At 54.5% G+C, this 10,694-nt stretch overlaps 1 protein-coding gene across 7 annotated transcripts in view; it reads right to left on the bottom strand.

The window, feature by feature from the left end:
* Positions 1 to 2,629: 2,629 nt before the first annotated feature.
* DEPDC5 (DEP domain containing 5) overlaps positions 2,630 to 10,694 on the bottom strand; it is a 64,730-nt gene continuing 56,665 nt past the window's right edge. For all 7 annotated transcript variants that reach the window (XM_006762096.2, XM_006762098.2, XM_006762097.2 and 4 more), the window contains 5 exons: positions 7,086 to 7,255; positions 6,324 to 6,495; positions 5,079 to 5,139; positions 3,255 to 3,337; positions 2,630 to 3,106 (listed from right to left, as the gene is read on the bottom strand). In XM_006762096.2, the coding sequence (XP_006762159.1) occupies positions 2,814 to 3,106; positions 3,255 to 3,337; positions 5,079 to 5,139; positions 6,324 to 6,495; positions 7,086 to 7,255 (779 nt within the window). In that variant the 3' untranslated portion in view covers positions 2,630 to 2,813. The remainder of the gene's footprint in view (positions 3,107 to 3,254; positions 3,338 to 5,078; positions 5,140 to 6,323; positions 6,496 to 7,085; positions 7,256 to 10,694) is intronic.

Below are 10,694 nucleotides of genomic sequence, written 5' to 3'. Positions count from 1 at the left end.
TCACAGATTTCCTGGACAACCACACTGGCTCTCAGTGGCTTCCTGCTTTGACACTCGCTCATCCCACCCCGCCGCTTCCATTTTGGATCACCACAGCCAGACACGCTTTTAAAAATCCACACCTGACCGGGTCACCTGGTGCTGGCTTAGAACCTTTAATGATAAAAACCAAAAAAATGTTTTATGCCTGGCCGGTGTGGCTCAGTGGTTGAGCATCGACCTCAAAGATGCTCAGTGGTTGAGGGTTCGATTCCTGGTCAGGGCACATCCCCGGGTTGCAGGCTTGCTCCCCAATGGGAGGCGTGCAGGAGGCAGCCAATCCATGATTCTCTCTCATCATCGATGTTTCTCTCTCTCTCTCTCCCTTCCTCTCTGAAATCAATAAAAATATATTTAAAAAAATAAAAGATAGTTCCATCTTTACAAACAAATGGTTTAGCACAGCTTACATTCAGTATTATTTTGTATGGGTTTCAGGTGTACAGCCCAGTCAGTGGTCAGATGATTCCCTTCCCAAAGCGTCCCCCGCTATTCCCAGGACCCGCCCGGCACCACCCATGGTGACTGCAGCATCACTGACTATGACTGGACATCCCCGGGACGCGGTCACTACCCATCTGCACTTCTCAGCCCCTGAGCTGCCACCCTCAGAAGTGGCCCAGCACAAAGTCTGGCCACTCGTGTTGGTCTTTGCTCATCAAGTGCTGCGTGCTGTTCTTTCTCTGCGAGCCGCTCGCTCCCTGCCGCACTGTAAGGAAGCTCACACTATACCAGCATTTGTCTGACTTAACAAACTGTATCTTATTAGGATGACTAGTAATTTCCTTCTATAACCCTCACCCGAGTTCTATCCACTGAGCCAAACTGGCTAGGGATTATTTTTTTATTATTTTTATTTTAAAAAAATATTTTTATTGATTTTAGAGAGGAAGGGAAAGGGAGAGAGACTGAAACATCAATGATGAGAATAATTGATCAGCTGCCTCCTGCACACTCCCCACCAATGATCGAGCCCACAAGCCGGGCTTGTGCCCTGACCGGGAATTGAACCGTGACCTCCTGGTTCATAGGTGGACGCTCAACCACTGAGCCCCCGTGGCCGGGCTGCCTTCTCATTTGGATTTAGTGCCAGAGCCCTTTAGCCCTCCAGAATCCCCTTCCCCTCCCACTCCTCCTTGAAGGCCAGAACTCTTACACAGCCTTCACATCCCAGCCCACGACTGCATGATTTCACCACCATAACAAGAGTGACCTGTGCACACTCGTGTTCACAGCCCTTCCTCGTGGACCTGTACACAGATTGCTCTGAGTATATTGTTGATGGGAGAACAGTGAATGAGAGCATAAACCGTACATGAGCCTCTATCTTGTAGTGACGGGCTGGCCGCAACTCCACTGGGAGCAGGGGATGTAAAAGGGCCATTTCCCTGAGAGCCTACATCACAAAACCCAACAGAAATGGTATCTTCCAACCACAGGGATGCCAGCCAAGGAGGCGTGTGTGACCAGATGCTGCCCAGGATGTGTGGTGGGAGGCAGACATGGGTGGGTCCCCCAGACCAGCCTGGCTTCTGTCAACCCCCAACCTCAGACCCCAGCCGTTCCTGCAGGAGACGGTGGCGAGGGGACGGTCTGACGCGCCTCCTGCGAGGGGAAGTGTGCCCCGTTTCACTTCTGCTTTGAGGTGAGACACTTCCTGTGTCAGACCAGCCCGGAGCGCTCCTGTCCTCCTGTGCCAACCGCCCTCGGAGGCCAGTGCGGTGACTGGGGACTGGAGGGTGTGTGGCCTTGGCCCTCATTGCTGTGCAGGGAGCAGGCCCCCAGCCTGCCCTCCCTCCTTCCCAGTGCGGGAAACCACTCACAATGGGCTTTTTTCTCCCACTCCTTTTCTTAAAAAATATATTTTTATTGATTTCAGAGAGGAAGGGAGAGGGGGAGAGAGATAGAAACGTCAATGATGAGAGAGAATCATTGATGGCTGCCTCCTGCACGCCCCACACTTGGGGATCAAGCCCACAACCCAGGCCTGTGCCCTGACTGGGAATTGAACCGTGGCCTCCTGGTTCATAGGTCAACGCTCAACCACTGAGCCATGGTGCCTGGCTGGGGGCCGGGGCTGGGCAATTCTTTGCTGTAGGAGCCACCCTGGGCAATGCAGGGTGTTGGGAAGCACCCATCAGATGCCAGTAGCACTGCGGACTGTTAGGACACCCGAGTGTCTCCAGATATTGCCAAATGTTTCTCAAATGGGGGTCCAAGTCGCCCCCAGTGAGAACCCTGGCCAGCCCCTGGTGCTCCCCCAGCATGTACCAGGGGCCTGGAAAGTTGGGGGGGGCGGGGGGGCGGCGGTGCCTTAAGACGGCACAGAAACCAGGCTGGGGCCAGGGCTGGAGTGCGGGGCACTTACTCCACTGCTGCTATGTACAGGTATGTACAGTCGATGTGAGCCTATGTACACTATTTCACAACATTATCTTACATCCTGTGCGCACTCCTAGTGGGAAGTGTGGCTCCTGCTCTGAAGAGCCCTCCGGGGGGTGCAGGAGGGGACTCTCAGAGGAGCCACCCCCTCTGAGGACATTCCTGGGGGCTGCCTGTCCCCTTCCCACGGGCCATCTGGGCCTCCCACCTGTTCTGGGCAGGCGCTAGCTGCTTCCAGAATCCTTCTCCTCGAGCGGAAGAACACGGGGGAAGCGGCGGCAGCCCCCGCCCACTGACGGTGGCAAACTGCCATTGACGCCCAGAGCCTGGCTGATCCGTTGCATATCAGTAGCAGACGGGCATCCTCCCATCCTCTGACCCACGCCCCCGTCTCAGGGGGCGCTGGCATGCATCTTCTCCAGGCAGCTCGCCCAGAACGTGACCAGCCGGTTGTCGCGGTTGACGCAGAAGTCGGTGAAGTCCCTCAGCAGCCGGTCGGCGAACTTCTCGTCGCCCGTGGCACTGGAGCGCCAGGTCTTGGTCAGCATGGTGTTGTAGGCCCAGTTGTAGCCGATCCGCTCCTCGCAGAACATGTTCTGGTTGGCGGAGCTGGTGGAGTTGCGCCGCCGGCGCTGCTGCCCCGAGAACTTGCGCTTGGAGTAGGGCAGCTGCAGGAACACGGTGCCTGGACGTAGGGGAGGGGGCGGGGTTGCAGCCACAGGTAGTGTCCCGGGTGGGTTCGGGGTTGGCTGGGCGGTTCTGCAACCATAGGCAGGGTGCAGACCCTGTGCATGGGGCCCACCCCCTCCCTCCTTCTCTCCAGAGCCCCTCACCTGTGACGTGGATGTACTGAGGCTTGTTCTCAGCTGGGAAGTTAAAAGCAGACGCGGAATATTTATCTTGCACAAACCCAAACCTAAGGGAAAGACAGGAAGAAGCACTGAGTAGGGCCTCTCACGGGACCAGGGGCTAACAGGACTCGGATAGGCTGGGCTAACAGGGTCTGGAAAGGTCTCCTTCAAGATGGAACATGCAGGCTGCTTCCGTCTGTCCCGGCTGCATCTCAACCTCTACCGCTCTGATGGTTCCCCGGACCTCCTCCCGCCCAGCCTCCGTTCACCTCCGGGTGGCTGAAAGCCCCCTCCCCGCCGCCCTCTTCCTCATCCCCTGCTCCTGGCACCCCCAGCCGTCCCATCAGACCTTCCCACGGTGCCCACATCCTCGGACTGTCAGGCCCTCCAGAAAACGGTCCTGATCTTTCTATACCGTAGCCACACCTCTCTCCCTTCCTCGTCTCTCACACTAAGCACATAGTAGGTGCTCATTAAAGGCCCTGAAGGGAAATGAAGTAGCTTAATTGAAATTCTGTTTTTAGCAGCGAGGACCACCAGTCTGGGCTCTGCTTCCCTGCGGTCTGGAATGGGCAGGAGGGGCCGTTTTTCATGCACGGCTGTTCCTTCCGGCTTCTGTCTCCGGCTTGTTCTATTCCTGGTTTTTCTATTTCGTGAAGCCCATTTGTCACAGCTCTACCTGCTAAGGGCTGCAAAGGACATATTAATAGATGTGGCTCCTGCCCTGAGCCCGACGCTTTATGTAACGCAGGCGGGGACACGGGCAGAACTCCGGGAGGTGAAAGGCCCCTCTCCTCTCCTGGACCAAGCTCCTCAGGGAGGTGCTGTGTGGTGGCCTCTACGTTAGTCAGATCTGCAAACACATGGACCGGCTAACACGCCTCGCAAGCCCATTCCATCAGGTGCCGGCGTGGCCGGGGTTTTCCTCTCTCCCTCTCTACTTCCAACCAAGTCCTTCATTTCCTCGGCGTAGATCAGCCTGAGCCAGATTCTTGCCTCATCCCTTCCTTAAGTCACCAGGAAGGAGCTTCCATTTTAAAAAGACAATTTCAGCTTTGCGCACTGGCAGTATCGTAACCAATGAGGTTTACCCGAGGCGCGATTATTGCTATTTGGAAAAAAAAATGCGTGGCTCAGTGGGGAGGTCACAGTTCCATTCCCGGTCAGGGCACATGCTGGGTTCCGTGCTCGATCCCCAGTGTGGGATGTGCAGGAGGCAGCCGATCCATGATTCTCTCTCATCACCGACGTTTCTATGTCTCTCTTCCTCTCCCTCCCTTTCTGAAATCAATAAAAAAATACATATTTTTTTTTAAAGGCAATTTAACCACATGGTCCTTGGCCCCTCACTAACTCTCCCGGGATGCACAGCCGAGCCTGGGGAAGGCTTTCCCTGGAACACAGCTGAAGTGCCAGGAAATGCCTCCTGACTCCTCTATCGCCGCTTAAGCACTGACTGTCTTTTCGGCATGTGTCAAGGGACTCTTGACAAATTCCAGTTTTTCGTCTCCTGTCATCTCCCAGATAGCCTGTCTCAGGTCTTGTTGGAGGCTAAGGGGGTGCTCTGCTCTCCCCTCAACTGGAAGGCGACGGCAATCAGGTCTGAAAACAGCCACGGGAACTGGAGAGGGTGCGCTGCTCCTTGAAACCAAGGCCGGGGTCCGAGCGGAGACAAGCAGCGCATGTGACATTGGGGGGCTAGCCCTGTTTCCCCAGAAATGAAATGAACGGGGCTTCGCTCTGGGAACTGCTATTCCAGACGAACGCGAGGGCCTCCCTGCCGTTCTCTCTGGCGAAGGGACGAACCTGTGCGCAATGGCTTCCTGGAAGAGGTGCATGCGGTCCCAGTACGTTTCCGGCTCAAAGCCTGAAAGGGAAAAGGAATAAATGCTCGGCTGTGACCCTACGGTGCGCGACTGGCCCGGGGACTGGCCTTCTGAGCCAGGGCCAGGGCCGCTCTCAGGACGGAGGTGCCACGGACATCCCCAAGGCCCGTGTGCCTGCAGTGGCCTCGTCACTCCTTCCCCACTTGGACTCTTCTATCTAGGACAGACCTGAGGATTCTGGGCAACGGGAGAGCAAGGGAGAAAAAGGCTTTGGCTTTAGTAGGAAAACACACACACAGCAGATTCTTGTCGGGTCTTTAAGGGTTTGAATTCACTGTTATCAGAAGGGGCGATAACTGGAAGAGAAGCAGCACAGAAGCAAGAAAATCGAATTTTAGACTCAAGCCCTTATTCCTTTCGTTCAGCTGTAACCATGGCAACCCACAGAGGCGGCTGGTCTTGATGACGGGGTTATGAGTGGCAGAGAAAACCATCAGCTCACACAAAAAATGTCCCCCGATGCCAGCCCCTCGCGCTATCCTGTGCTATCACCGTGAAGGTGGAAAACCCCAGAGGAGGCTTGGACGGTGCAGGGACCACCTCTCTGTCCCCTCAACACATGAAAAACAGCACCATGAGGCGGTGCCTGGCTTAAAATAGTCAGACACACACACTCATTAGGCATTTCCGAACTGTAAAGATGGTCCTGCCTCAGCCACACTGTGAGGTCACACGTGTGCGTGTGTGTGTGTGTGTGTGTGTGTGTAAAGAGTGCTTTATAGCCCCGCTGGTGTGGCTCAGTGGTTGAGCATCGACCTATGAACCAGGAGGTCACGATTAGATTCCCGGTCAGGGCACATGCCCAGGTTGTGGGCTCGATCCCCAGCGTGGGACGTGCAAGAGGCTGCCGATCCATGATTCTCTCTCATCATCGATGTTTCTATCTCTTTCTCCCTCTCCCTTCCTCTCTGACATCAATAAAAATATATATAAAAATAAAAAATAAATAAAAAGGATTTTGAGGCTCAGAGACATTAAGTGACTTGTCCAGGGTTACCCAGTCACTAAGTGAAGAAAAAGGATTAAAACCCAGATCCTTTGGCCCCTGTCTGAAGGCTCTCTATGCAGGAGCCTACGTGGGTTAGCTCCCCAGAGGCGTCCTTGGGGGGAAGAGGGGTCTGGTCTTACTCATGGAGACGGGAGCCCTGAGGGGAGCATCTCTTACTATCGAACAGGTGCTCACTGCCCTCCTTGAGCAGACAGCTGACGTTGAGCGGGATGAAGAGCTGGGCTCGAAGCGGGTCGCCATACAGGTAACTGGGCAGCGCAAAGGGACCCTCCAGAACCGGGACCAGCAGAAAGCCGCAGGAGGTGGCTTTGCGATGCCACCCTTGGACCTGGTGGAAAACACAGATATGAACAGTGTCACCCCCAACCTGGTGCAGACGAGAGGAAACACTGCTCGGGGAGCGAAGCTGCCACGTGGCGTCACGCACATTGACTGGCACGTTGGTGATCGCCAGCTCCCAACCAGTCCCGGGCAGGAAAACGCAGTCTCACCTCCTGATGAATACTCGCAATTGTGAGCTACGCACAGTTCCTCCCGGCAGCCCATGCGTCTGCAATGCCGGTGTTTCTTTTGGGAGGAGGAGACTGGAGAGAGCTATTTCTTGCCTCTAAAAACCCTTCTCACCTGGCCTGTGTGACTCAGTGGTTGGGTATCAACCCAGGAACCAAGAGGTTGCCGGTTTGCTTCCCGGTGAGGGCACATGCCTGGGTGGTGGGCTCGATCCCCAGTAGGGGGCGTGCAGGAGGCAACCGATCCATGATTCTCTCTCATCACTGATGTTTCTCTCTCCCTCTCCCTTCCTCTCTGAAATCAATAAAAAGATGTATTTCTTGAAGTGACATGATTTGCTACTAAGCACCCATTAAGCCCTCTGCAAGGCAAGCCAGGGCCCCATCCGCACGGAGGGGAGGCGCTCACCATCTCGAAGAGGACCGCGGCAGTCACCGCCATCCAGTGGAGCTTGATCTCGAAGGCCGCGTTCAGGGAGAAGTTGCCATGGTAATAGCAGCTGCACCACTCCAGCCGGTCTGTTCGGTTGTTCACGTCCACGTCCAGTGTCACAGTCCTCTGCTCCGGAACAGTGGCAGCTATGTCCGCGCAGAGGAGGGGCCCCACGAGAGAGGGAGAAGGAGGAGGGGATGAGGAGAAAGAATAAACACCCAGATAGGAGACTGCAGAATCATCTAAGAGAAAAATCGCAGATTCTAGAAGCTTCTGGGAAGATTCTAGAAGCTTCCTGGAAATCATCTAGTCCAGGGGGTGCAAACTTCTGTAAAGGTCCAGATAATAAATACTTTAGGGTTTGCAGGCTATGCGGTCTCATCTAGAGACTGTTTCAGTGGCTCAGGTCTGCCATTATAGTGCAAAAGCAGCCACAGGCATGATGTAAACATAGATTTTATTTACAAACAGGTGGATTTTTAGGGCGGTGAAACTGCTCGGTATGATACTACAATGGTGACTACATGTCGTCAGACATTTGTCAAGACCCATAAAATGTACACCACCAAGAGTGAACCCTAATGCCAACCACAGACTTTGGGTGATGATAATGTCAATGTAGGTTCATTGATTATAACAACCATCCCACTCTGGTGGGAGATGTTGATAGTGGAGAAGGCAGTGTGTGTGTTGGGACAGGGAGTCTACTTTGTGCTCAATTTTGCTTCGAGCCTAAAAGTGCTCTAAACATAAAATTTATGCCCTGGTTGATTTGGCTCAGTGGATAGCGCATCAGCCTGTGGACTGAAGGGTCCTGGTTCAATTCCAGTCAAGGGCACATGCCCGGGTTGTGGGCTCGATCCCCAGGGTGGGGTGTGCAGGAGGCAGCTGATCAATGATTCTCTCATCATTTGATGTTTCTAACTCTCCCTCTCCCTTCCTCTCTGAAATCAATAAAAATATATTTAAAAAAAGAAAATGTATTATAAAACTCAATAAAAATATATTTTAAAAAAAGAAAATGTATTATAAAACAAATAAACAGATTTGAGCAGGTAAGCCACAGTTTACCTCCCCCAGTCTAATCCCGCCCCTGCATTTATAGTTGAGAAAACAGCAGCCAAGGAGGGAAAATGTCTCCGTCAAGATCAGAGTCAGCTGAACCCCTAACCTTCTGATCCCAGTGACCCACGAAGGGACACAACTGGACCAGCCATCCAAACCACATCACAGTCCAGGGCAAGTCTCCCTTTTCTGGTCTCGACCCCAGAAGGCAACAGTTCTATAATCTTGCCTCAAGAAACCTCATCATGAGGCCTAATGCCCTGTTTCATCAACTGTGTGTTACTCAAAAATTCTGGGTCAGTATCAAACTAGCTCATCCTCCTGGGTCTCCTGCTCGGAAATCCTCCGCAGACACAGAGAGCTCTGATCAATGAAACGTGGATGAGTCACAGCCTCCTGCGTGCCTTCTCCTCTGGCCACCTCGCTTGTAATCATCTCCTCTCCTCCTGTTCCTGGTAACCCTTGCTCCCAGTGTAAGCCTCCCGCTCACCCATGGTCACCCCGAGGCCTGGCCAGGCTCCCATAGACACTGCTTCGCTGGCCACGGTCCTTAAGGCGAAGGAATTCGGCGGCCCCGATGCTAGAAGTTTCATTGAAACTGGCACACAATCCCTCCAGCCATGACCTGCTCTGACTCTTGTCTTCCTGAGGCCGTGGTGCAGTATGGCCGGGCTCAGGCAGCGGAGAAAACACGCCAGCCCTAACACTGCACAGAAGCAGAGCCTGGGGCAGATTCCTTCCCCGCCCTGAGCCTCAGGGTCACGCACTCTGCAACATAAATCACAGCATCGCTCCGGCACGGGAGGAGGAGTAAACGAGGTAACTGTCTGCCTGCTGCAGTGCCGACTCAGAGTGATCTAGAAACCAGGGCACGAAGGCTGTCATCACACGGCACCGCCTGGGGCAGGGCGGGGCTAGAGCAGCCACATCACCCACGGAAAGCACTAGAGCAGCCCAGGGCTGCGAGGGCAGAGGACAGCGCTTGCTTTGGGCTGCGGCTCACTCCTCCCACCAGCTCTGCCTGACACCTGCAGAGGGAGGTGGGCCTCCCCGGTTTGCTGAGCTCCCGGATCTTGGCTCCTTCCTGGAATCTTCAATTCCCTCCCAGGCAGCCATTCCCAATTGGGGGCAATTTGGTACTCCCCTGGGGACGCCGGGCAATGTCTGGAGACATTTTGCCAGTGGGCGGTGCCACTGGCATCCAGTGGGTAGAGGTCTGAGAGGCTAAGCACACTACGAGGCACAGGACAGGTCAGTGCCCACCCCCCACAGAATGATCTGGACCCCAATATCCACAGTGCTGAGGCCGAGGTCCCTGCTCTCTGGTTTTGCACATTCCGCACGAGGGACTCACATCAGAAGAAGCCCTTTTATCGAGCACTTTAAAGGAAAAGACGTTCTTCAAGTAACTGCTAGTTACCCCCCACCTAAAAGGAGCCCAAATCTAACAGATGTTTGTAAAACACATTCCTACAACGTGTTTGTACACTTGCTGCCATCAGTGCCCCTGATTTCCTGCCTCTAACCTGGGGCGATCCTGAGTGACTGTAGCCAAGCTCCTAAGAGCAAAGAGCTCTCTGTGCTGGTCTGAGGGGCGCGCCCTGTGGGAGTGACGTTTGGACTTCTGGCACTGGGTCGGTTTCTTTGGGAATCTCTCTTGTTTCCTCAGCTCTCAGGAAAAGAAAGTATCACCGCACACCATCCAATACTTATTTGAAGTGGCTCATTGTGCCTCTGTCTCTGAACGTGACCTTGGGGACAGCGGGACGCTGATGAACACTGCTTGTTGGTCGGGACAATAATGAGCTTGACTCACTCACAGAAGCCAGCGCAGGAGCCTGCAGTGCCCACAGGCCGAATGGCAGTGTGACTGCCACGGCGGAAAGAAAGTATCACCGCACACCATCCAATACTTATTTGAAGTGGCTCATTGTGCCTCTGTCTCTGAACGTGACCTTGGGGACAGCGGGACGCTGATGAACACTGCTTGTTGGTCGGGACAATAATGAGCTTGACTCACTCACAGAAGTCAGCGCAGGAGCCTGCAGTGCCCACAGGCCGAATGGCAGTGTGACCGCCACGGCGGCTTCGATCCCGGTTCCCAGGCCTCGTCCCCCGAGGCCGGCCGGCTGGGCAGCCAGGGCAGGAGGAAGGCCGGGATCTCCGAGTGCAAGAGCTCTTCGGCCACGAAGGCCACCTCGAACCACTTGCGCTGGAAGCTGGCGAAGTCGTCCACTGCGGGCGTGTGCCAGGTGGTGGGCTGCTGCATGGCCACTGGGGAAGCAGAAGGGAGAGAAAGCGCCTTGGGACCAAAGGCCTGTTTTCTTACGGACGCACGCTACAACCCAGGTGAGCCATAAGCACATCACGCTAAGCAGAAGAAGTCAGCACAAAAGGCCACACTGTAAGATTCCCCTTAATAAAATGTCCACTTTGACTGGCATTTCTTCAATTTGAAGGGACAATGGGTCACACTCAGAAACGAAGGGAGGAGGTGGCAGGGGCACACTAGCAGCTACA

Source organism: Myotis davidii, unplaced genomic scaffold (assembly GCF_000327345.1).
Source record: "Myotis davidii unplaced genomic scaffold, ASM32734v1 scaffold478, whole genome shotgun sequence".
NCBI lineage: Eukaryota > Metazoa > Chordata > Mammalia > Chiroptera > Vespertilionidae > Myotis > Myotis davidii.
Note: the sequence above shows the minus strand (reverse complement) of the source record. Positions and strands in the feature narration are given on the sequence as shown.